Raw genomic sequence first — 27,100 nt, 5'->3', positions numbered from 1 at the left:
ATACGGACGGACGCACGGACAAGACTACATCGACTCAGCTCGTCGTCCTGATGAAGAATATATATACTTTATGGGGTCTGCGATTATTCCTTCTTCCTGTTACATACTTTTCACAAAAATATACCCTGTTTTCCCATTTTCAATAGGTTTAGGGTATAAAAACGATTGATGATGTGTGAGCTCGAATCTGATAGAGAGTTTTTCTTTAGTTGTAGAATGCCATCAACTGCATGTTGATGTTGAGCTTCTCTATCAATCTAAAGCAATCAAATATTAAAGTGTTCAATGACATAATTTTATTCGTGTCATTAATTTCGCTTAGCATGCTTATTGAGAGGGGAATATCGATTTCTTCATATTTTGGAGCGCTAACCAATAACTTATAATATTATACGGCCAACTGCGAAAACCTTGAGAAAGCAACTATGTATATTGCAGGATTCCCTAATACCTACAAATCGTGTGCCAAATTACCTTATCTACTAATTATTATACACTTAAGTTATTCCAGAGTCCCATAAAAGTGAGAATTTTCCTTGAATTCAATAAAATAACAAAATGTATTATATTACCTATATTGAAGTGAGTCAGTAGTGCTTTGTGACGCAAGGAGTCTTGACTGTTGTGGCTGCCTTTTGGTAAGCATGGAAACGGTGAACGCAACTCTTAAAGGTTTCCAGCTACAAGAGTTGAAATTCTCTCGCAGTATTGATTCAACAACAGAAGCGAACATTTTGCATAGTGCGAAGGCATTATTGATATGGCTGTAACTAATTTACCAAGAGTTCCGGAAGGTCTTAGAGATCTGGTAAAAACCTATACTAAGGAAGTTTTACGCGAAAAACCCAAAGATCTATATAAATTCTCAGTAGATTACTTTGAAAGCCTAGCGGGTACAAGAAAAATTCAGCGAAAGGTGATCAAATATGAAACCCAGCAAAGTTACGAAACTATCGTGAAAAATCGCATTCGACAGCAAGTACCTTTGTCTCTTGCATTTCATATAATTCCTGAAAATCTAACCGAAGTAATCAAACAGTTCATCAAAGCCGTCCTGCGAGAGAATCCTCAATATTTAGTTCCATTCGCAATAGAATATTTTAAAAATCTTCAAACTTCGTCATCGAAACTGGGAGATATTCAGTATACAGCTTATGAAAAATTTATGGAGAAAAATGAGAGCCAGTCGCCGGCACGCAAGGTGACTACGTGTGAATGTGGACGTATTCTCAGCTCGACGGGTGGGACACCAGAAGTAGTACAAAATATCCCTGATGTGGATCAACAAATCGGAAAGCTCAACAAAAACGATCAGTACATAAGAGCTGTGTGCATCATTCAGAAATACTTTCGACAATATTTGAAACAAAAAGCAGAAAAGCTAATCCAACTTAAGGTTACTTCGAAGACTACAGATTTTTATTGCAGCCAAGAAGTCTTAAATGCTATTATAATAATTCAAAGACAATTTCGGCGTTTATTAACAAAAAAACGATCTAAAACTTCCGCGGAATCAAAACAGACAAATGAAGGACGTTACAATTCTGTAAAATATATGAGGGCTGTACTTATTATACAACGGTACATGCGAGAATATTTGAGAAATAAGAAATCGAAGAAGCAGACGTTAACCAAATCCGAGGACCTTACTCCAGATGACAATATTACCATGACAACAGCAGCATTCGTCATTCAAAGAGCATTTCGAAGTATGGTTAGGGCGCGGAGAGCCAAAGGACATATAAATGCTGACCTCGATCAATGCGATGAGATGAATGACAATGCTTCCGAAGCAGCATCTTATACGTCCGCCTCTACTGCTCTTCTTTCAACAGAGTCGGCAGGTGAGCATGATTTTGGGAGTACTCATTATGAAGAGGGCGTGCATCAACAAACTATCAAGGAAGATGAAGAAGTTGAGAACGGAAATACAAACCGACAAATGATATTTGGGACAGAATCTATAAACACAAATACAAATTCAGAAAATCGTAGTAGACAAGGTAAAAAAACTTTTTTTTTTTTTTTTTTTTAATTTACTACCCGTTAATGAAGTGAAAATAATTCGCTTATACTTTAGTCTCATTGTCTGTCTGCTGTTATAAACGTGAAACATATAGTATGTATTATTTTTGGATACGTTTATATGGTTTACAGATCTATAAATTATATTTTTCGCACCTTGAAACGTATCAAAAAATTTCTTTATGTCGAGCAGAAATGTTGAATAATAATTGCCTTAACTAAATATATAAAATTTTTTTCAGCCAAAAGTAATAATGAAACAGACCTGAGTGAAACTGAAGACGAACATATAAATAAAAACTTCAGGACAAAGACCCGTGATGAGTTGGAAAAACTGACTACAGAATATCATATTTCAAAAAAAGATCGTATTGAAAAAATAAAAGCTATGAATATTGTAAACGCCGAGCGTCAACCAGAATCGAATAATTTGACTTCAGAAAACAAAAGTGAAATTAAAAATGTTTTGATCAAACCTAATACTGAAATGGAGCGATTGGAAGTGGTAGCGGAGTCTCGAAACGACGGTAATTTCACTATTAAAAAAATTGGACACTATTACAAAATATTTCATATTTTAGAAGCTGGACAACACAAACCTGAAAAATATAGGAATGATATATTATCCTTGGAAACAACAAGTGACCTAGGCAATCAGGTAAAAGGAAAATGTAAAATCTTATTGGAGAAAATGTAAACACTGAAATATATATTTTCAAGAATCTAATCACTGAAACTGCAGCTTCATCATCAGGTAGCAAAAGCAAAAATGTCCATACCAATCATTCAGGTAACATAAATGTGATAAATATGTCTTTTTTCATTATTTCCAGGTTGTAAAAAATACAGTGGAAATTTCTATAAGTATAGAACAAGTTCAAGTAGCTAAAAACTGTTTATTTATGGGCCTTACTATTTTCGATTTCATAACTTTATTTTATTTGTTTTACTTTAGACATTATTGATGACGAGAAAAGAAATGAAGCTCAATGTGAGATACTTTTGCTTAAAACTGATGAAATTAAAAAGTGTTCGATAATAAAAGGTGATAGCCTTAATGATGACTATCGAATTTTCGAGAACGCTGAAATTATTGAAATGGGGGGCGTCGAGGATCAAAATATAATTGCGTCCAACAACAGTGCTTCATCTCTTGAAATAAGACCGCTGAGCACAAATATTTTAGATCTAGAACAAAGCGCAGCGCAGGCTTTTGCTCAACCTTTGGATACAATAACCACGATATTGGAAGAAAGGGCTGCGGATTTATCATCAGAGTCCAACTATGATAATTCACCAAATCAGGTAAGCGATGAAAAAAATTATGGGATAAAAAACATTAATGGGTAAATATTTGTTTTAGAATCATCCAATTTCACCTGCGCTAAAATCAGTTGAGATTGGCTACGTCAATCTCATAAATCCGATAACAGGTAAATGAATGTTTAAAAATATTAAATATACTCTAAGAAAATTAATTTCATATGAAATAAAATAGTTGTTCATACATATATCATAATACGCTAGTTACAGATTACAGTAATTTAGGAATTTTCTATTAGTGATTTTGCATTTTCGATTAATTAGCTCTACTGCCTTGACTATTACAAAATCATTGATAAGATGAGGCAGTCTGTTGACTTTAAATGGGTAGTTAGTTTAATATAATAATTTTGATTACTTGTTTTCAGACGATATCATCAGTATAAATCCTCACAATAATCAATTAAATGATACAGTAGATGAAAATATAAGTAAACTTACCACGTTCGCTGAAATTCCAGTGGACTTCCAAATTCATACTGTTAATACTAAGATTAATTCCGATGCTATTACCGACTCCCGAACAAATAATTACAGAGATAAGATTAATTCCGATGCTAATACGGAAAATACTGTAAATGAAACTGAAAAAAAAACTGAGGAAAATCAAGTCGATCCAGGCAATATAATGGTAGACAAATCCTTGACCAAATCAAGCCTCCAAGAAAGTTTAGAATCCCAAGAATACGAGAGCATCAATGCATTAGAGCCTTCAAACTCTGTCAGCTCCGTTGATAAGCAACATTCAGAAATACCAACCGAATGCACCGTGAATGAAGAATCCTTGACCAAATCAAGTATCCAAGAAAGCTTGGAATCCAAAGAATACGAGAATATCAAAACATCTGCATCTTCGAACTCTGTCAGCTCCATTATTAAGCAATATTCAGAAATCAAAACTGATCTTATTACCGAAAATACGTCAAATAGAAGTGAGCTAACAGAGAAAATTAAAATCGATATACTAAATTCAGAAATATCAACTGACACAAAAAGTTTAGAAAACTTACACGACGTGAGCCCACTTGCCACAGACATTAGACCCCAAGAGCAAGGCCTTGACAAAAATAAGATCACTAATATAAGCAATGCAGCCCCAGATCATTGCCAGAATGCATTGACAGATACTATAAATACTCATAGCCTAGAAAGCGCTAATGACGACAAAGGCGATCAGGTAAACTAATCAATCCTCTAAATCTAAAGGAGAAAACTAAACTTATATATTTTGAAAATTTACTTAGAGTCCCAAAAAATCGTCATCTGACGGTGGTAACGAAAATTCCGTCACCGCATCTACATCAGGTAAATTGAGAACATATTTGTTAATATACATTTTTTATAAAAATGCATCTTTATAATTATTTAATAAAATTACATAAAAAAGATAGTGCCACGAAAAATTTGGATGACGGGGATGACCCCATTTCTCCCAATACACCAACTTCAGAAATCCAAAATTCAATTGAAGTAAATAGCCTTCAGACAGTTTTAAAAAATATGCATAATCAAGCGAAGAATACTAACGACGATGCTCTTTACGAAAATAACAGTACGTAATCAGTTATACTTTTGATAGAGTTAAGTGTTTTAAAATTATTTATTATCTTGTTCTTTTTATTTATAGTATTATACTTTCATATTTTGTACATATGAGTATACTAGCTAACCCTGCAAACGTTGTTTTGACATGTCCATTATTTCTAGAAAATCTTTTGAAATGAAGTACAAAATAACTAATTTACTATATGTGTGTGGGGATGCAGTTATATTTGAAAGCGTTGTAGGCAACCGAAGTATGATTATTTATTACTAAAAATTACATTTAAAAGAAAATGCATACTAATCTCTCTTTGTTAGGCCATCTTTAGCCAACACAAACAAGCTAGATGGTTTCCCGACACGAGAGCATTTCACATATAGTTGTCTGTGGGAAAAGCATGGTGTTTCCAAATCTAAGCCACATACATACAGACAACGTTTGGCCTTGTGACTTATTGATTGTCATCGCGTATGCCAATTTGATTGGGAATTGAATACGCTTCAATTCAATTGATACATCTGTAGGAAATTACAGGGACTCTTAACAGCCATATATTTACGCCTTGAAACTTGCCATTAAAAACAGTGGCCTCAGTCACGTTCTTCATAAACAGAATCGTATGCCATTGCAATGTTTCCGGTGGTGTTTCAATTTCTTGCAGTTTTAAAACACATGCAACACTTTCCGAGCGGCTCATTATTATACCCTGAACCCATTGAAAATGGGAAATCAGGTATAATGTTTTTGTGAAAAAGTATGTAAAAGGCAGAAGGAATCATCGCAGACCCCATAAAGTATATATATTCTTGATCAGCACGACGAGCTGAGTCGATATAGCCCTGTCCGTCTGTCCGTCTGTCCGTCTGTCCGTCCGTCTGTCCGTATGAACGCCGAGATCTCAGAAGATATAATAGAGAGCTCAAATTTTGTGTGCATACTCGTGTATACCATACGCAGTACGAGTTTGCTTTATTTTTTCGATAACTCATCCGATAAGTTTTTCATCGAGAATAATCGAAAATTTGATTTTGTTTTTTGAGCCTCATTGGAATACTTTTAGACGTGAAGACTTCAGATTTACTGTGTATGTACGTATGATGAATACAAACATTTTGTAATCAACAGATTTTGGATACCACGCCCCCTTCGCCCCCAATTTGCAAAAAACTTTTTTCAAATACTAGAGACTTGTGCTTTGGAATGTACACACATATATGATTACGCCCGAAAATTTTATTAAGATTGCATGTCTACAAAAAAAGTTATTCATCAACTAAATTCTCTAACTACTGCCCACACTGCAGCGCAGCCCAAGCGCAGTCGCTGCTTACTGCGCAGTTAGCAGAGCGCGGGCTTATGCATGCGTGTGGATGCATGTGTATGTGTGTGTACATAAAAGAAGTGCAGAATGGAGGGCTCAGGGTATCTCCTAGTCGAGCAGTCTCGACTAGAGCCTTCTTACTTATTAAATTTAAGGGCATTCCTTGACCAATGTACCAATGGCCACTTTGGAATGATCATAATATTTAACATAAGGCTCATACTAAAATGCTAGGCGAAGTTAACGTTGTCGGTCAATTCCTCTACGTCTGTTGATCGAATCTGCGCGCTTCTCTTCGTTCTAATTGTCTTCGCTGGTTTCTCTCTCTGGTTTCATCTCGTGCCTCTTTCAATTGTGATGCAGGTAACTGCGCCACGCTCACACGGACATCTGCATTGCTTTGTTGCCTTCCTTCATCTGATCATTGTGCTCTGCTATCTTGCATGCCTCTACCTTTGAGTGTTCGACGACTCAAATTAGACCCCTTGCGTGTTCGTGGCGTTGTTGTCTGTTAATCAAACATAAATTAATCAAGTTGAAAAACTGTTTGGCGATAAACAGTGACGTAATATTATATTCGATTGCTCATTATTGGCCTTACCTTTACATGTATATTTATTAATAACGTTCACGTATTAATAAAATGTGCTTGAATAATTGTTTGACATGAGAGCGTGGTTGAAAACTATCACTGTCATCAAGCCTACTGGCTAAATTCTCAATGACAATGCAAAAATCCTCATTCATTGTACACTGCGTCACTGAATGATATCGTAAGGTCGTTGCGTCAAAATAAAAACCGAACCCTTTCGGAGGAATTTGGCAACAAACACGACGACACAAGTTTTTTTATACCCTGTACCCATTGAAAATGGGAAATCAGGGTATAATGGTTTTGTTAAAAGTATGTAACAGGCAGAAGGAGACGTGGCAGACCCCACAAAGTATATATATTCTTGATCAGGGCGACGAGCTGAGTCGATTTGGCCCTGTCCGTCTGTCTGTCCGTCCGTCCGTCCGTATGTATGAACGCGTCGATCTCAGAAGATATAAGAGCTAGAGACTTGAAATTTGTTTTCCTAGGTCCGTGTATATCACGCGCATATCAGGTTTATCACTAAAAATCGATAAGTACTCCCGATATTTTATTATCGATTATAAAACCTTACCTTAAGCTAGTTATTTAATTATAGCGCCTACACCTTTAGAGCTTCCAAATTTTATATGTAGATTCATGTCTATTTTATATAAATCCGGTTTTTGTTAAAATTTACCCCCACCCCTAAATTCGACCCCTCACCCTCACCTTTGTAAAAGGCGTATTTCAAGTAGTAGAGACTTGTGCTTTGGAATGTACATTCATTTGAACATTATGAGTAGTTTCATTAAGATGGGACGTCTAGAAAATAAATTATTCAACAAATAAATGCGTTTAATATTGAACACACTGCAGCGCAGCCCAAGCGCAGTCGCTGCTTACTGCGCTGTTAGCAGAGCGCGTTCTAATACGTGCGTGTGTATGTATGTGTGCCTAAAAAAGGTGCAGAGTGTTTGGAATATCAGACTGGAGGGTTCAGGGTATCTCCTAGTCGAGCAGACTCGACTAGAGTCTTCTTACTTGTTTATATATAAGATACTAATTTCCTAGTTCCTAGATCCTACTATGAACACATAATTTATAAATATTTTACATTTCGTATAAGAAAATTTGAAATTTCAGGAAAACGGGCTCTGCTTGAAAATAATATTTTAATGTGACTGGAAAAATTGTTATTAAAGCAGGAATTTGTATTTTGATTTACATATTTATTGCATAAAAGATTCAAATAGTAGCACAGGGTGCAGAGTATCTCCTAGTCAAATACTCCTGTAGTGCTATAGCACCTTTAGTTGTTATATCTAATGTACACCATTGGCATCTTTACAGCATCGGATATCGCGGATACTTTATCTAATTCTGAATCCAATGACAAATTATTTGACGATCTTGGAACATCAATTATTATTCATAGTGTTCTTCCTACCGAAGAAGATTATGAGTTAACCATCGTGCCGCCAAGTAAAATTGTTTTACTTGAAACCCCTGATGGAACACAACTTGATGAAAATATAACGGAAAGTTCAGACTTAAATATAATAGAAAGTCAAAGTATCACTGAGAGCACTACAAGTGCAGAAGACTTAACCATAATTGAGTTCCGGAAACCTTCGGAGGTCGATAACGGTGATAATAGGCCTTTTAAAAAAACAGTAGATGATATTGTTGAAGCATCAAGTTCTGTGACTATGTCAGCAGAAAAAAATATTATTCAAAATGATTATTTACCAGCACCGACCACAGACGATGAGCATATTACTGTCCCTGATAATATCATGACTGGGAAAATAACTAAAATAGTTGATAGTTCTGTTCAAAATAATGAAGTATCAGATACAGAAACCAATCCACCCAGTTCTAATGAAGATTTGAATAAACCTGGGCAAACGAATACTAACATAATACCAAAAGTGGTGCAAGAAGAAGGCTTAGATGAGATCTATTTAAGAACAAGAAATGAAATGGATGATTCAATACCTTTAGAGCAGCCTGAAGATATACAACAAAATTTAACAGGAATGGACACCGGGATGTTGAGAAATAAAGATGTTTCTATAGATAAAAATTCATTAACTCAGTCAGAGGTAGATCCAGCTATTAACATATCATCGAAAAACGAGAATACTGCGCAGAATACTGTAAACAACTTACTAGAGCGAAATATTGCAATGCCTGGTGGAGAAATCGAATCAAATAAGACGGAATCTTTCAAACCTGAGCTTAATACAATAAACCATAAAAAGGACGCTGACAAGAAAAACGAAAGCACAAAGAGTTTAGGTAATGCTCATTTAAAGAAACATAAATATATATGAATATATATATTTGTATATATATTCACAGGTCTAAATTGCATTTCAGTACAAAAAATATTATATATATATACATAAATGCAAATGCAATTTAGACCAGCGAATTATTTAATATAATACAATTTGACATTTTACTAAGAAAGCCTTCAAAAAATTAATGAAATTTCAAGCTTCAATATCAAAAGCTTATACAACCTCATATTCGGACATTGCACAAAGCCCGAATCTGACTAAATCTAATCTTTTATACAAGGTTTTAATCTATTGAATATAAAATGTGTTAATCAGATAGTAAATTTAGATGGGCTTGTCTTTTTATTATACTCTGACCCCATTGAAAATGGGAAATTGGGGTATAATGCTTTTGGGAAAAGTATGTAACAAGAACAAGGAGGCGTGACAGACCCCATCAAGTGTATATATTCTTGATCCGGACGACGAGCTAAGTCGCTATAGCCCTGTCCGTCCGTATGTTTGAACGCGTCGATCTCTCTTTAATTATATATATATATATATATCCCACACCTTTAGAGATAGAGCTTTCAAATTTGTAATGTAGACACATTGTATTTTTTTGAATTTAGATGTTGTTGTAATTTAACCTCCACCCCTATATCCACCCCCTCACCATCACCTTTTATTATTGTGAAATATCAATTCTTCGGGTTCAGTTTTCTTACTTTTTCAATTTGAAACTTATTTAGCTGTTACTTAGGGTAAAGTATGCAATATTTGTATATATATTAATATTTATATCTGTATTAATATACACCCTTACTTCTAACATATATTGTTAAAGCAGTTAACGAACCAAGCGATGGATTGAAAAAAGATGATCCTTTTTCTGATGTAAATAGTGGTAAGGCTACAAAAAATATATCATTCTATAATTTGTCCTTAACATTAGCAGAACAAATCTTCGTTGCCTTTGAGTAATCAATTAATTGGCTCCCAAATCAGTAAGACGGCATCACAAAAAATAAAAAAAGTGTCAAATGTTAAGGATAAACAGTTATCAAATCATACATCGAACCGATTATTGCAGACGCCAATTGCTGAATTACAGCTAAAATCTTTTAAGAATACGACCGACAAAGGTTTGTGGTATGAAGTTTATAATGAACCAAATGAGTTGAATATGAATGCAAGTGCTAGAGAGTCTGACCAACAAAACACATTTCTAGGAGAAATAAAGTCATCTAGGAACATTGAGAGATCTCCTAGTTACATAAATGGAGCGAAAGCTGAAAGCAATGAGCCAATCAAGTCCAAACAATCTATTTGCTATTTTATTTCATTCGATGGCAACGATGATAGGACATGTTTTAAAATACCAAAAAAGTTCTTAAAGCAATCAGAGAAGAAAAAGAGTACAAAATGTAATAGGAGCAAAATCTCTCAGGATGAAGATTTTGTTGATTCGGTACTTGAACAAAGTTATCAGGAATTTGTTACTCCAAAGCTACAAACAATACAAGAACTGAACGAAAATGAAGTAAGTACTGAGGTGAAAGTAGATACGGATAAATCAGTTGCTAATTTTCAAACCAACTTTAAAGAAAAAGAATATATTACAAGTAAAATCAATAAGGAACCAATTGCTGATAGCTATGATAGCAATAAGCAAAATCAAAATAAGCCAACTGAGCTGGATGGTCAAAATCTTTGTTCTTCTACTGATAATATACAACTAACGAATAGCGCTAATATTATAAAGAGGGCTTATAAAGCCTACAAAATTCGTAAATCACGAGATGAGTCTTACGATGTAAACGGCATCAACGATAGTAAGACTGCAGAAAATGAAATGTTAGATGATTCGCAAAGTAAATTTAATCGGATTCACGCAGCTATTAAAATTCAGAAATCATTTCGAATGTTCTTGTCAAGAAAAGCTGCACAAAAGACACCCCAGACCGTGAATCAGGAAAGTTCAATATATACAGTATCTGAAATTTCGGCTGCAATTAGAATTCAAAATACTTTCCGTGATTATATTAAACGCAAGCAACGATCGAAACCCGAGTGGTTTGTGGGGTCGCAACCTATATCCCTATTGTCAAGTGCTTCGAGCGTTCCAGCTGCGGTTGAATCACTTGGTGCTATCACAGATCACAAGATAGATTCACCCACACCTGAGTCCAACCACAACGCACAAATCGAATTCAGTGATTTGGATGCTCAAAGCAATGGCAACATTGACAACATTGTTAATGAATTATATTCAAGTAAAGTATTTGAAACTTATAATGGAGCTTCTAATAATTTAGCAGGTTTAGCAAATGATGAAGTGTTCGATTTTGTTGAAGATGTAGGAGCAATGAAGAGTTCGGTTATTGAACGAGCATCCACAGGTAATGTACGTACTCTCAATATACTCACATTTAAATTTAAATTTGTTCTTTACCAGAGGCTGCCACCATGCGGGAATTGCTGAAAGAGTTTATAAGGCAAGAGATCCAATTTTCATCTCATATTGACAAGCGAGAGCACAATAAGGGGATTGAAGAAGCACATGAGATGCAATGTGTTAAAGGAACTATGTCACTCTCTAATTTGGATGAGAACAAATCAGAGAACGATGGGCCAGAAAATAGAAAAGAAGACAAACTGCAGCATCTCAATGAATCTGAAAGTGAGCTGGATACTCTGGATAGCGCATCTCTAAAATTATCAAAAGCGGATCAGATCATTGAGAAAATGTCCCGGCGACGATTTTCAGAAGTACAAGAGAAACAAGAGAAGGAGGATAGTAATCTCAAGGATTCCGTATTTGATGAGCCTCTCGTTCAGCCAATGAGCGATTTGCAAGGCCAAAACTCACTGGATATTGAAGATGGTGATATTGTATATAAGCGCCTACAACGGGATGAGACTCGTGAGAGCTCAGCCCAAAGCGAGTCTGTTATATTTGGAAATGATGATGAAGGCAGGGCTATGTCGAATAATCCGGAAATTTCAAGATCCCCGCTATCTCGGCATTATACGATTGCCGGTGACGATCCAAAAACTATTTTTAAGTCCGTGATAATTAACGATTCAGTTAAATATATTTACGATGAAAATGAGAGTACTATCGATGGCAACAGCTCCAAGGACAGCAGCAGTTTCTGTCTGGACGACGAAACGTCTGAAAACATTCGCAAAAAGATGATGGCATATTCCTTGTCGGAAGCGGACTCCGATTACTGTGACCCGAATAAAATCATGAAGGACGACTTTCATATAGACACTGCAATGACAGATGCTATGGACACATCCACAGAAACCGAATCGACAATTGTTTCCGCTGCTGCTAAAATACAGGCAGGCGCACGGGGATTTCTAACAAGGCGACGATTGCGACGGGCCAGTGCAGGGACTAAGTCGTCTACCCAGGAAACCAAAGCATCTTTCGGGAATGATGCTATAAGCGAATCATTGGAACGCTTTATTGAAGAGGAAGCTGCTAAGAAAATTCAAGCGGCATATCGATTGCATACTAAGAAGCCCAAACGCCAGGCACTGGGTCTTACCAATGGCTCCAGTCTGGAAAGTACCTTGGCAGCCAAGCGGCAAATGCTTCAGCGCGGAGACGCATTGCAAAATGATTCGAATTCTTCTCCAGAGAATGAAAATACCAATTGCGTCTCCGGCGACCAGTCAAAAGTACCTATTGAGACGATTTCGTCGTCAAACAGAGGTAAGCTATTACATTAGGTGCGGCAAGTTTTTAGGTGCTGAACAAATACTACAGACATGGATTCAAATGGGCAACTGAGTTGTTACTGTAAATAATTGATCTTTATTGATTTATTTATTTTATTTTTTTCAATATCCAACTATCTAGAGATCGAATTAAAGTAATATTAATTCATAATCATAATAATAATTTCATTCGGTCAAAAAATGCTTATAGTAGGAAATTAAAAAAAGTGTTTAGTAAAGTAAGTAAATATAAAACACATCTTCAGAGATTAATGATTATACTCATTCACGAAAATGAAATGAGTATATTGGTTTTGAGAAATTTTCGTCTTGCTGTCCGTCCGTTGCTTCGTCTGTCTGTCCGTTTGAACGCAATTTATTTCGGCGCTATTGGAAGACATATGTATACCTCTGAATTATTAAGTGTTAAAAATTTCCGAGCCGCCCACTAGGCAAGTTGGAAAATTGATTTTCCGATGGCGGATATATGTATCTACGCCCATTGCGAGTGTGGAAAATCGGATAAAACTGTATCTCCTAGAGTTTTTAAGCTAGAACGCTAAAATTGTGCACGTGAGCTAATTTTATTCTATAAATTTTAATAAACAAATTTAATGTCTATCCCTTTATTGGCGTGGCAAATCGGACCTGAAGATATAGTGATATTTCGAATTCTTCTATATTTTGCACACTATTGATGCTAGAGATCTCAAATGTGGTATATATACTTGGGCTGACCTCCCAAGACCGAAGGGGACGTGGCGAACCGCAAAAGTTTAAAGTTATAGTTTAAAACCTCTAAAGTTTAAGAGTTAACAGCTTCAAATTTATATAGTTGAGTTACTGATAACCTCCTCTAAAGATGACCCAAAAATAATTGTTACGCTTCTTTATGGACGTGGTATTTTAAAAAATACCCTGTATTTTTCACATTTTTGGAGTGTTATCACTCAAACTTTGCAGGTAGGTTACCGTTAGCTCGTTCTATGAACTGACCAAAAATGAGATGTCTACGCCTAATGGCTTATAAGTATAAGAGCAAAACTTAGCTACTAAATTGCTGATGGGATGTGAATGTGTATTCTGCAGTTGATAACGTCCGACTGCAACGTTCTTACTTGTTTTATCTGGAACCTATAATAGCAACAGACCTGAAATTACCTATGTAGATGAAATTTGTTTTAAATAATTGTTTATCCGTATAATTCAATTGAGATTCTGTAAACATTGTATTTGTTGAGGATACATAGATGGAACAAGTAAAAAAGCTCTAGTCGAGACTGCTCGACTACGAGATCCCCTGAACCCTACAAGCAACTAATATTTCAAAAATAATTAGCACATACACACGCACTCATACAAACAAATACACGCACACACTGATTTCCCATTTTCAATGGGTTCAGGGTATAACAAGTAAGAACGTTGTAGTCGGGCGCTACCGACTGCGGAATACTCATTCACAGTCCGTATACATGATGCTATGTTTACAAAGGGGCATTTATTCTTATTTCAAATTTAATTTGGCTTTATAAAAATTTAGTACAAAACAATTATGCTTTTTGCTTATATATTGTAGCTTTTGGTAATTTTGATCGATTAATCGATAATTTTGAGTAATTTTCGTTAATAGCTTTCGGTCACACCTATTGCAGATTCTTAAGCGTTTGCTTACATTACAAAAGCGCGCTTTTTAGCATTCTAAGAATTGCGATTGATTCCTGGATTTTCTAGCTGTTATTCTAGTTTTGTCAGATGACGCTCTGTTATTAGCTTATTGTATTTTAGCTACCAGGTTGTCAAGCAAAAAGATAGCGCGGGTGATAGAGGTGTCGCAAGTTATGTTACAGCGGCGGAGGTTCATACCCCCTTCAATGTTGTGTATTTTTTTCATACATATCTCGTTTTTTATAAAATAGATACTTATTTTATTCTTTTTTCTAATTGAAAAATTTTATAAGTTTAAATTTGTTTCTTCTTAAATAGCCCTCATATATGTATGTACGCATTTATGCATGTATATGTATGTACATAAGTCTGCACGCATATGTAGCATCAAGCATTCCAGCGTTTCTTATGCACGCACTCATTTGTATATGTGTATGTATGTACACATAAATGCATACTCTAGCGTTGAAATGAAACTGATTTGTTTTTGCTTTGTTATTGAATTTATCATCCGCTACTCTGGCTGTTCTTTTCTTTAATGCGTCATAACAAAAATCTCATTTTTGGATTTAATTTAAATTACGATTGTTGATATTAGGTGGTGGCGCTGTCGGCAAAGCCGCTGGTTAGGTTTGTTTTTGTTATTTTGACAAACATGGCTTGGGTGCGAGTTCAAACCCCGCGGAAAACTCTTTTTTGTAAATTACAAATTTTGTTATTTTAGCTTCTTTTATATTTTTTAAATATTTAAATTTTATTTTTAAATTTTATAAAAATGTTTCCTTCCGTGTTATCAATGCCTATTAAGCCTATTTGTATATACATGTACATACATAGATAGCTTAAGCATATACTACAAATGCCGATTGCCACGCCCCTAGTGGCCGTAGACACCTCATTTTTGGCCAGTTCTTAGAAAGAGCTAACGGTAACGTAAATGCGAAATTTGAATGCTTACGCTCAAAAAATGTGAAAATACAGGGTATTTTTCGATATGCCACGCCCCCAAGGAGGCGTGACAATTATTTTTGGGGCATCGATAGATGAGGTTACCAGTAACTCAACTATCTAAATTTGAAGCTTCTAGCTCTTAAACTGTAGGAGATATATATATATATTGCGGTTTGCCACGCCCCCTTTGGGCGGACATATATCCACTATAGCTTGTTGGACTTGGGAGGTCAACTCGCGTATATATACCAAATTTCAAGTCTCTAGCATCAAAAGTGCCTAAAATATAGCCAAATTTGAAAAATCACTATATCTTCAGGTCCGATTTGCCACGCCCCTATTGGGCGTAGACATAAAATTTTTTCATCAGTCATTATAGAATTATAGCATTAGCTCACGTGCGAAACGTTCTACGTTCTAGCTTTAGAACTTTAGGAGATACAGTTTTATCTGATTTGCCACGCCCCCAATGGGCGTAGATACATCCACCATAGCTTTTTGGACTTGGGGGGTCAACGCGGATCTACATACCAAATTTCAAGCCCTTCAACTAACATGATTTCTGGTATATCGGAAAATGCATTTTCCGATTTGCCACGCCCCTAGTGGGCGGATCGGGAAAATTTTAACACTTTATAAATCGGAGTTATACACGAGTATGTGTTCCAAATTTCAAGTCTCTAGGTTCAATAGCGGCGAAATGAACTGCGTTCATACGGACAGACGGACAGACGGACGGACAGCAAGACGGACATTGCACAAAAACAGTATACTAATTCACTTCGTGAATGAGTATAAAAACACGGGACCTATTGACAGATGTTCTGCGTATTTTCCAGTAGACATTTGTATATTTTAAATTATACATATTAATGTCTTTTTATTACAGGTACGCTATCAATAAAGAGAGCTGACATGCGACTGAATTGGCCGGTTTTGCGACAAAAATCCATGCCAGTTCAAATCGAATGCGAAGTCCTAAGAGTTATCCCCAAGCACAGGCGCAGACGCATAAGAAGCGCCCAGGAGAAAAACAAGAAAAGTTAAACGTCACATTTCAATTGAATAAAGGAAATTAATGATTTGTATTTTTAACATTCTGAAAATTATATTAAAGTTAGAAAAATAAATATTTGCTCTTTTTACATTCGTTTTGCCAAAATGTATGTAACAGACAGAAGTAGTCGTGCCATAAAGTTCGTTTGGTCGTCCGTCTGTCCGTATGAGCGCAGTTTATTTCGGCGCTATTAAAGCTAGAGACTTAAAATTTGGAAGACGTAAACGTGTATATCTCCGATTTATAAAAAGTTAAAATTTTCCCGATCCCCCAAGATTACGAACTATGGCGGAGATATCTACGCCCATTGACATACCCATTTGGCGTGGCAAATCGGATAAAACTGTGTCTCCTAGAGTTTTGCAGCTAGAACGCTGAAATTTTGCACGTGAGTTAATATTATCATTCTATTAAGATTAATGCTAATAATTAGATACCTGAAGATATAGTGATTTTTATACCCTGAACCCATTGAAAATGAGAAATCAGGGTATGAAAGACCCCATAAAGTATATATCTTCTTGATCTGAGTTGACATCTTGACGAGCTGAGTCGATATAGCCCTGTCCGTCTTTTCGAGGATAATCGAAAAATTGATTTTGTTTTTCTCAGCCTTATTTGAAAATTCAGATTTACTGTGTATATACATATGATGAATTTTGTAATTTACAGATTTTGGATACCACGTCCCCTTCGCCCCTAATTAGTAAAAAACGCATTTCAAATACTAGAGAATTGTGCTTTGGAATGTATATACATTTGAACATTATATGTGTGCATAGAAGAAGTGCACAATGATTAGAATATCACCTTGGAGGGTTCAGGGTATCTCTTAGTCGAGCAGTCTCGACTAGAGCCTTCTTACTTGTTTTTACACCCTGAACCCAATGAAAATGGGAAATCAGGGTATAATGGTTTTGTTGAAATGTATGTAACAGGCAGAAGGAGGCGTGGCAGACCCCACAAAGTATATATAATCTTGATCAGGGCGACGAGCTGAGTCGATTTAGCCCTGTCCGTCTGTCTGTCTGTCCGTCCGTCCGTCCGTCCGTCCGTATGTTTGAACGCGTCGATTTCAGAAGATATAGGAGTTAGAGACTACAACTTTTTTTAAAATGTCCATATATATCACGCGCATATCGAGTTTATCACTAAAAAACGATAATTCATTCCGATACTTTTTTATCGATAAAAAACCTTATCGAAGATCACTTTAATAATTATATCTCCTACATCTTTCAAGCTAGAGTCTCCAAATTTAAAATGTATATTAAGATGAATTTTATACAATTTCGGTTTTTGTTAAAATGTACCCGCACCACTAAATCCACCCCCTCACCATCATCTTTGTAAAAGTCGTATATCAAATACTAGAGACTTGAGCTTTGGTATACACATACATTTATACATCCTGATTACGTTCATTACGATCGTACGTCTAGAAATTAAATTATTCATCAAATAAGTTCTCATTATATTGCCAACACTGCAGCGCAACCCAAGCGCAATCGCCTGTATATGCGTGTGTTTGTTTGTATGCGTGTGTGTGTGTGTGTGTGTGTGTGTGTGTGTGTGTGTGTGCGGTTGCGTGTGTATGTGCGAATTATTATATAAATATCAGTTGCTCGAAGGGTTCAGGGGATCTCGTAGTCGTGCAGTCTCGACTAGAGCTTTCTTACTTGTTTTTTTTTTTTTATACCCTGATCCCATTGAAAATGGGAAATCAAGGTATAATGTTTTTGTGTAAAAGTATGTAACAGGCAGAAGGAATCATCGCAGACCCCATAAAGTATATATATTCTTCATCAGCACGACGAGCTGAGTCGATATAGCCCTGTCCGTCTGTCCGTATGAACGCCGACATCTCAGAAGATATAAGAGCTAGAGAGCTGAAATTTGGTGTGCGCACTCGTGTATACCATACGCAGTACGAGTTTGCTTTATTTTTTCGATAACTCATCCGATAACTTTTTTATCGAGAATAATCGAAAAATTGATTTTGTTTTTTAGGCCTTATTGGAATACCAATAGACGCGGAGACTTCAGATTTATTGCGTATATACATAAGATGAATACAAACATTTTGTAATCAACAGATTTTGGATACCACGCCCCCTTCGCCCCCAATTTGCAAAAGTAATTTGCAAGTACTAGAGACTTGTGGTTTGGAATATACACACATTTTGACCATATGATTACGTCCAGAAAATTTCATTAAGATTGCATGTCTACAAAAAAAATTATTCATCAACTAAATTCTCTTACTATTGCCCACACTGCAGCGCAGCCCAAGCGCAGTCGCTGCTTACTGCGCAGTTAGCAGAGCACGGGCTTATGCATGCGTGTGGATGCATGTGTATGTGTGTACATAAAAGTGCAGAATAGAGGGTTCAGGGTATCTCCTAGTCGAACAGTCTCGAATAGAGCCTTCTTACTTGTTTGTCCATGAGAAACACCTGTTCCTATGATAAAGGTATTTAAAAAAAATAAAATAAAAAACACCTTAACGTTTGGGCTAACATTGTACTTAAACACAAATGCAAATAGATAAATATAAATACGCGCATAATTTCTGTATACAAATTTGCAAAGAAACACACATGTGTATATGTGGATGAATGTGAATGTGTACCATATATATATATATATATATATATATATAGTTTTTTTTTTTTTTTTAATATTAGTTAGATTACTTAACCACACTAATATTAACAATTTGTTGCTTGAAATGGGTATACATATGTATGTAAATGTATGTATATGGATGTACTCTATACTATATAAGGCATGAAAATTTTGATAATTAATCTATTTATATTTGCAAAAGTTGTTTGTGTGACCACCAAACACATTAAAAGTAGCTTGAATGTATTATGTATAAAAGTACTGTTCCTTAACGCAAGTATGTTTATTTTTATTAAGTTTAACTCATTACAATAATCTAGTGCTACTTTCTATGTACAAAATGTTATAGCATGCTGCCACACGCAGAGCTCGAATGTATGCATTATATAAAAAAAAATTAATTTACATTACACACGCTACGAGCTATGAGTGTATACGGAAGAGCGTGGTCCACAATTTACAACTGCTTCATTTTTTCAGCTTCCTTGCGTGCCTTGAATCCACGAAAGCTTGACTGAATTTTTACTGCTGCATCTGTTGCGATTTTCTGCTTCTTTCTCACGAGGAAGCCTCGGAATCCTGCTTGAATTTTGATAGCTGAGCGCGCCTCGACAGAGTTGACGTCTGACAGGGCGGAGACGTCATTAGCCTTAGGAATCTGCTTCTGATTATCTTCCATGGTATCGTATGTGTGCGAGCACTGCTGACGTTGCTGACGTCGAACACCACTCGACGGCTGATGACGATTGCCGAAGCGTTGGCCGATGTTACGAGAACTATTCGATTTGGATATGCGGTATAGCTGTTTCCTCACACGATAGCCTCGAAAACCAGCTTGTATCTTGGTGGCTGCACTTTCTTCGGATTGCAATGATGACTCGGATTCGGGCGAGCTCGGATATATGTACATGATCTTTAGCAGCACAACTGAAACAAAACTGTATTTTGATTTTCCAGGCAATTACGCAGCGGCTGTGCTCTCATCTACAATCAGAGAAAATACAAAACTTCTATGTGAAGTAACTCCTTCACACAATAGCTCTCTGTTTCTTTATTCGTCTGGTATCTATTTGAACTGACTCTTACGAGAGCTATAATTGTACTGACGTATATATAACGGAATTGGCTGCTGTGCACCGAGAATTTTCATTTAATTTTTCCATTCACAAAACAAAAGGCCCCACTCATCGTTTATGCTCTCGTACCTACCTCACATGCCGCCCCCACCTCTGATGTGTTACGTATTTGTATCTCTTTTATATTTGTATACATTGTATACACAAACCTAAATACATATGTACATACGTACAAATACGCTTGTGTATATACGCTTGTATGTAAATATTGAAAGTACATACATACATACATAAATGTACTCGTACGTTCAACATACCCATGTACATATGTATGTGCCTAGCATGTTTTCTACATACATACATATATGTATTTTATTGTATTCGTGAATTTGCGTATTCGAATCTATGTATGTATGTACATACATATGTATGTCCAATAGTACGTATGCAGTCAGATCTGTGTGTATCTTGCTCTTTTGAAAATTGAAAATTGAAAAGTCGCGGATGCTTATGACGTTAATGATTGTACTCTGTTCCCACAGGGAATAAATAGTTTATTGAATTTATAGCCGTTGCTTATTTATGTTCGTTCAAGAACATTACGTTTCGGTATTGTGTTTCGGTATTCTTTCTTTATATATATTTTAATTGAAAAATGCAATTGAAGATAAAAGTGTTCAATATATCATCAGTCATCTCATATTTTTGCTTGTCTGTTTATTAGAATTCCATGTTGTGGACAATTTAAAAGATTCTTTCCAAACACTACTTTATGATTCGAATCATTAATTTACATACTTTATGGATTATTCTTTGCCTCTACCTACATACATATATGAGTACAAAGCCAATAATACTTAGAACTCGGACTATCAATGAGTTTGGAATTTATCTATGATTTATCATTGTATTAATTTTTTCAATTTTCTTGGTATTTTGCAGGTCTTAATTTTATGATAACAACTAATTAATCTATATAGCCTCGTTTATTTTATTCAGATCAAAACTCGAGGAAAAGTATATAAAATATGCATTTATGACATACACACATGAACAGACATAGATTATTATATTTGCATAAACAAAGTAAATCTTATTTCATCATACCGGATATTTATATATACACACTAAGTACTACTACAGTGGCAAATGTATTCAAAGAATATGTTTTGTATACCCTGAGGCCACTGAAAATTTGAAATCAGGGTAGAATGATTTTGTTGAAATGTATGTAACAGGCAGAACGAGGCGTGGTAGACCCCACAAATTACATATATTCATGATCAGGGTGACTAGCTGAGGCGATTTGGCTCTGTCCGTCCGCTTGAACGCAGGTCCGTCTCGCTGTATTTATGACTGCTTCGATTTTAGAAGATATGAGCTAGGGACTTCAAATTCATACGAATATAGCGCGCATATCGACTTTATCTCCAAAAATCGATATCTCATCCCATTCTTTTGTTATCGATTAAAAACATTATCAAAACTCAGCTATAAAATTTTATCTCCTACATCTTTAAAATTCAAATTTTAAATTTAGATTCATATGTACTTTTTATGATTACTTAAGTTTTGGTAAATGTACGCATTTCAATGTTATAATCACGTCCATCCACAAGAAAAGTTATTAAACAATTAAGTTTCCGTTGTGCGAATAAGTATTGAAATATCGAAGGGTTCAGGAGATTACGTAGATGAGCACTCTCAAATCTTAATTGTTTTAATAAAACATACTTCAATTTAGTTTTACACATTCGATAGCTGACTTATGTATAGAGTTTAGGTTTACAACTTGGATTGATAATAATTTTATTAAAGGTTTTTTAAAATATATATAATAGGTTCCATATTAATAAATCAAGATTAGTACTTGTTTAGCAAATGCGATATAGCATCTTCCGTTGCATCCTATGTTGAAGTTCTCCTCGGCGAATCATCGTATGAATGACTTTCATTACAGTTCGTTCCTCATACTTTTGGCGTAAAAAGTCCTAAGGATTACGAAATACATTATTATGTTATTTAAATTTTATTGACATGATTTGTTACAGATTATTACCTGCAAAATATTTTGCTCAGAAACCTGAGATCCGATAGCAAATCGTCGTTTGAGTTGCTTTTCTATGCGATTTAATGTATCCTGATCTTCCTCAGTGGTGAATCCCTCCGCTCCAGCTAGACTACCGGTCATAGCCGCATCAAGCGTAGATACTTGAAAAAGTCGAAGTGCTTCATTTACATGCTCATCCGTAGCAAACGGTAATAAACGCATTTTCGCCAACGATTCTGAAATTCGAATGATAGCTTCCAGCTGCCGCACTGTTATTGGAATACAATGCCGTTTATCTGCAGACTTCTCCTGCTGCCCAGCGCCACTTCGCATTAGAACATAACGACTTTTTAGTTTTTCTCCAGCCGCTTCACTTAGGCGCGGGCCACAATGTGTGCGACAATAATGGATATATTTCTTGAACATGGACAATGAAATTTCACCTTCTGCAGGATCGGAGGGTGCTGATTTGTTCGAGCTCAAATGCACATTTATTATATGCTTCGCCAAAGTGATGTCTCGAGCCTCATCGTGAACATCCTTCACAATAAATATCATGTCAAAACGTGACAGAATCGTTGGCATGAAATCAATATTTTCTTCGCCCTTTGTATCATCCCAACGGCCAAATATTGAGTTGGCAGCGGCAAGCACTGAGCAACGTGAATTTAGTGTGGTTGTAATACCGGCTTTTGCAATCGAAATGGTTTGCTGTTCCATTGCTTCGTGGATAGCAACGCGATCGTCCTCGCGCATTTTGTCGAACTCATCTATACAAACTACGCCACCATCAGCGAGCACCATAGCGCCACCTTCCATAACAAAATTACGCTATGAATAAGATATAAATATAAATTAGTGAAATCTCTTAAGTCAAACCATCCAGATAATAAGTGTCATACCGTATGCGGATCCTTCATAACCGAAGCTGTAAGACCAGCTGCACTAGACCCCTTGCCGGACGTGTAAACTCCAATGGGAGCAACTTTTTCAACGAATTTGAGGAGCTGAGACTTGGCAGTACCCGGATCTCCCAAGAGTAATACATTTATATCGCCACGGCGGCAAAGACCGTCCGGAAGACGTTTTCGCGATCCACCAAAGAGCATGCACGTAATGGCCTTCTTAATGTCACTTGAACCAAAAATACTAGGTGCCAAGGATTTCGACAGGCGATCATATATATCTGGTGAAACAGCAAAGCGTCGGAAGTTTTCCTCTTCTTCAGTAGTTATGTTGGTATAACGAGACACTGCACCAGCTCCCTCGGCATCGACAGTTATGCCGACTACGCGCATGTATGGAGCACGAACACCCAGCACAGCCTTTTCGCGACCATCTTGACGCGACGGCTTTCCAACCTTACGTATCGAATAAATACCTTGTATGAGCACGCGATTGCCAGGCACGACTCGTTCGCACAGTGAGCGATCGCAAAACAATTGCAAATGACGTGGTATCTCGCCTTGTGGCACAAAATCTGGCAGCTCTTGCAGTTTAAGTGTTTGAAAATCAACGCACTTACATTTGTCTGGCATTATAAAGAAGGGATCCAATGGACACTTGGGCCTGCCAGCCTGTTCGGTAGTGCACTTGCGTGGCAGTGCATAACCTTCAAGTCCAGGATTCACTTTTAAGTTTGGAATTACGGTACTACACGACCGACACATAATCGACATCCGGGTTGCCTTTGCCTGAATGCCGGAGGCTGCAACAATTATGCCAGCAATTTTAACCAAACGTGATACGCTGTCTGACTTTAATTCACGAATGTTTGTCGGATGGGCACTAGACATTAACAGTATTTGAATGTCATGCATTTGCTCTTCATGTTCGGGTCGAGGTGCTGTTATTTCATCAGCTACCTCACGTGCAGCTTCTTCGAAGATTTGCAAATGTTCAGTTGGCTGCTTGTTCAGTTTGTCGGCAAGCGTCTCATCGAAGCCCACCACATCCTCCATTTCAATTTCCAAAAAGTAGCGTCCATTTAAATAGTTTCGTTTCAAATTATCGCTGAATAAATTTAAATGAAAATTAATGATTTGATACGTATCATTCTTTGTGGGATGATAATTACCGATATTTATAATAAAAATTATCTTCGTTGAATGTACGAATGAATTCTTTATATTTCTTTTTCACAGCTTGTAAATTAATTTGTGCTCCATCTGGGTTATGATCGTTCCCAAAATTGTCTGAGAAAAACACACCAGCATCGTCGAAGCCTTCCATTGTGACAATAAACAAGTTTAATAATAAGCAATCAACTGAATTCTGCAAACGCCGCGTTATTCACAACGTGAAGCTGATTATTACCGCCAAAACAATGTGTGTAATCGATATCTAACACTCGTGCTATCCATAGCACTGCTATTTCGATTATATTTTTCAAAGGTAAATAAATAATTTAAAAATGTAATTAATGAAATTAAATCCTTTAAAGGAAAACTTTTATAATACTATTTTAAGAATAATTAGCTTCATACTCATCAATAAAAACATAGTCAGAAGAAAATAGATATTGCGATTGCTTGATCGTTTCATCGAAGGTATACATCAGACCACTGACCGCTCTGGTCAGTGATCAGACAGTTCTATATCTATTTTAATCCATTTATATCGATATTTCAAACACATACCACATGCACCAACCAAATTTAGTTAGTGCCACTTATGTATCGTTTTTCGTAAGCAAATATCGATAAGCATTCAACATCCCTAGAATTAAGCTGCTTGGTAGCACTTTTTCGCGTGTGTTTGGAGGGAAGTAGTCCGGTGTCTGATACATTGCTTATTTTCGATTAACTTACACAAATCTGGACAAGTAAAACTTAAAAAAAAAAATGGTAAGTAGCTAAAATTGAGTAGCAAAATGATGAATGAACTATTGTATTGTATTACTTACAGTCCTCAACAGATATAGCAATGGAATCTAGCGCTGAGCTTGAGAGCGCGCCCGGTGCAGGTCCCGCAACTGTCGGAATTGCCAACACGAACAATGTATTAAAGAAACTTGCCCACAGCACCGCCAACAGTGGCGGTGTTGCTGGTGGCGTATGTAAAGGATCTCCTGGCGATGGTGAAGCGACTGGCAACGCAGATGAGATGACTTCAAGGGACTATTACTTTGACTCATATGCCCATTTTGGAATCCACGAGGAAATGCTTAAAGATGAGGTCAGGACCGTCACATACCGCAACGCAATGTACCACAACAAACATCTTTTCCAAGGGAAGGTAACGTATTGAAATTGCTGTGTGCATTATAAAATATGTAGTTATATTAAAAAAAAAAAAAAAAATACATATATATATAATATACATTTGTATATGTTTTAGACTTGAATATGTTCAATTCCAAACCGTTTAACCATAAAATTATTTGCAGACTGTTTTGGATGTTGGATGTGGTACCGGCATTCTGTCCATGTTTGCTGCTAAGGCCGGCGCTGCCAATGTCATTGCTGTAGACTGTTCCAACATTATAGAGTTTGCTCGACAAGTGATAATCGACAACAATTTACAAGATATTATTACTGTAGTCAAGGGTAAAATTGAGGAAATCGAGCTTCCGAATGGAATAGAAAAAGTTGACATTATTATTTCGGAATGGATGGGGTATGTTGTATGGGAAACTTATATTAACTGTCATTTATAATGGCTCTATCGTCAACTACAGGTACTGCCTTTTTTATGAGTCTATGCTGGATACGGTGTTGTATGCGCGCGATAAATGGCTAAAGCCCAATGGCATGATGTTCCCAGATAGGGGTACACTTTACATCACAGCTATCGAAGATCGCCAGTATAAAGACGAGAAGATCAATTGGTGGGACGACGTATATGGCTTTGATATGAGCTGTATACGGAAAGTGGCTGTTACCGAACCACTTGTTGATGTTGTTGATCCAAAGCAAGTAGTTTCTACTGCATGCATGGTGAAGGAGGTTGATTTGTACACAGTGCAAAAAGCCGATTTGAACTTTTCTTCGAAATTCAACCTTACCATCAAGCGTAATGACTTTGTCCAAGCTTTGGTTACATATTTTAATATCGAGTTTACCAAATGCCACAAACGACTTGGGTTCAGCACTTCCCCTGATTCCACATATACACATTGGAAGCAGACTGTCTTCTACTTAGATGATCACATAACTGCCAAAAAAAATGAAGAGATCAATGGAACGTTTCAAATGAAACCAAACGAACGGAACAATCGGGATTTGGACTTTGTCATCGACATCAACTTCAAGGGCGAGCTATCTGAAATCCAGGAATCAAATACATACCGTATGCGTTGAATTCATGCCACTTTATTAATGCGGTCCTAGAACTGCTGCCCTCTTAAGCTAGAGGTAATTAAAATATGATGACTAGACGTAAGATATAATCCAGTGCGAAATGTGCAACGAATTTGTGTTGCGTCTTCTACTAAGTTTAAAGTGTACCTTTTTAGTATACATACATTATATTTTTACAAGTGCGCCTGTTTTAATTATGATTCAAGAATACTTCTAAGACATTTGTACAGTGGCACATTAGGTCTCACATGAAAACAAAATAAAGAGTGCGGTATCCACACAATTTTACTGGACCTTCTAGTTTTCTTTGTCAAGAATTTTGTGTATACATATACAAAATTAAATAAGGTTCCGAGTAGCTTCTTTCTGCCTTAAATGTAAGCATTCCCATTCTAAAGAATTACATTTGTTAATTGTTGGATATTCAAAACTATACGATAATTACTCGTTTCGAACTTTAAAGACATTGAATCTTTGGATTGCAACGTTGAAGCTTTAGCGTAATATATTCTTATAGGTGTAAAAAATTATGATTCTCGATCGGATTAACAGCATATACT

General features: G+C 36.3%; 6 protein-coding genes across 7 annotated transcripts; 4 read left to right on the top strand and 2 right to left on the bottom strand.

Annotated features, from left to right (window-relative positions):
- Positions 1-518: 518 nt before the first annotated feature.
- On the top strand, positions 519-2,035 carry LOC115563966 (uncharacterized). The gene has a single exon (XM_030387736.2). The coding sequence runs from the start codon at positions 761-763 to the stop codon at positions 2,033-2,035; it is 1,275 nt and encodes a 424-aa protein (XP_030243596.1). The 5' UTR covers positions 519-760.
- A 1,088-nt stretch (positions 2,036-3,123) lies between these two features.
- Positions 3,124-4,534, top strand: LOC149092469 (uncharacterized). Its single transcript, XM_089262983.1, has 3 exons — positions 3,124-3,330; positions 3,389-3,458; positions 3,717-4,534. The coding sequence occupies exons 1-3, from the start codon at positions 3,124-3,126 to the stop codon at positions 4,532-4,534; spliced, it is 1,095 nt and encodes a 364-aa protein (XP_089119109.1).
- A 200-nt stretch (positions 4,535-4,734) lies between these two features.
- Positions 4,735-16,502, top strand: LOC115563964 (uncharacterized). The gene is made up of 6 exons (XM_089265596.1): positions 4,735-4,900; positions 8,140-9,090; positions 9,925-9,981; positions 11,396-11,476; positions 11,533-12,804; positions 16,318-16,502. The coding sequence occupies exons 1-6, from the start codon at positions 4,849-4,851 to the stop codon at positions 16,473-16,475; spliced, it is 2,571 nt and encodes an 856-aa protein (XP_089121722.1). The 5' UTR covers positions 4,735-4,848; the 3' UTR covers positions 16,476-16,502.
- Positions 16,503-19,381: 2,879 nt separating this feature from the next.
- On the bottom strand, positions 19,382-20,238 carry LOC108650168 (uncharacterized). Its single transcript, XM_018099288.3, has one exon. It carries the CDS (start codon positions 20,021-20,023, stop codon positions 19,571-19,573), a length of 453 nt encoding a protein of 150 aa, XP_017954777.1. The 5' UTR covers positions 20,024-20,238; the 3' UTR covers positions 19,382-19,570.
- A 1,766-nt stretch (positions 20,239-22,004) lies between these two features.
- Mcm5 (Minichromosome maintenance 5) lies at positions 22,005-24,582 on the bottom strand. The gene is made up of 4 exons (XM_018098825.3): positions 24,317-24,582; positions 23,142-24,252; positions 22,249-23,070; positions 22,005-22,180 (listed from the first exon to the last, which is right to left on the bottom strand). Exons 1-4 carry the CDS (start codon positions 24,469-24,471, stop codon positions 22,064-22,066), a joined length of 2,205 nt encoding a protein of 734 aa, XP_017954314.1. The 5' UTR covers positions 24,472-24,582; the 3' UTR covers positions 22,005-22,063.
- Positions 24,583-24,954: 372 nt separating this feature from the next.
- Art1 (arginine methyltransferase 1) lies at positions 24,955-26,833 on the top strand. 2 transcript variants are annotated; one of them, XM_018099046.3, is made up of 4 exons: positions 24,955-25,085; positions 25,147-25,476; positions 25,628-25,857; positions 25,919-26,833. In XM_018099046.3, the coding sequence occupies exons 1-4, from the start codon at positions 25,083-25,085 to the stop codon at positions 26,538-26,540; spliced, it is 1,185 nt and encodes a 394-aa protein (XP_017954535.1). In that variant the 5' UTR covers positions 24,955-25,082; the 3' UTR covers positions 26,541-26,833. The 2 variants fall into 2 exon arrangements, with proteins under 2 accessions (XP_017954535.1, XP_089115039.1); XM_089258913.1 differs by lacking the exon at positions 24,955-25,085.
- Positions 26,834-27,100: the final 267 nt, after the last annotated feature.

This window comes from Drosophila navojoa, chromosome 2, assembly GCF_054131105.1.
Source record: "Drosophila navojoa isolate 15081-1374.11 chromosome 2, UAZ_NAV_1.0, whole genome shotgun sequence".
Lineage (NCBI taxonomy): Eukaryota > Metazoa > Arthropoda > Insecta > Diptera > Drosophilidae > Drosophila > Drosophila navojoa.
Note: the sequence above shows the minus strand (reverse complement) of the source record. Positions and strands in the feature narration are given on the sequence as shown.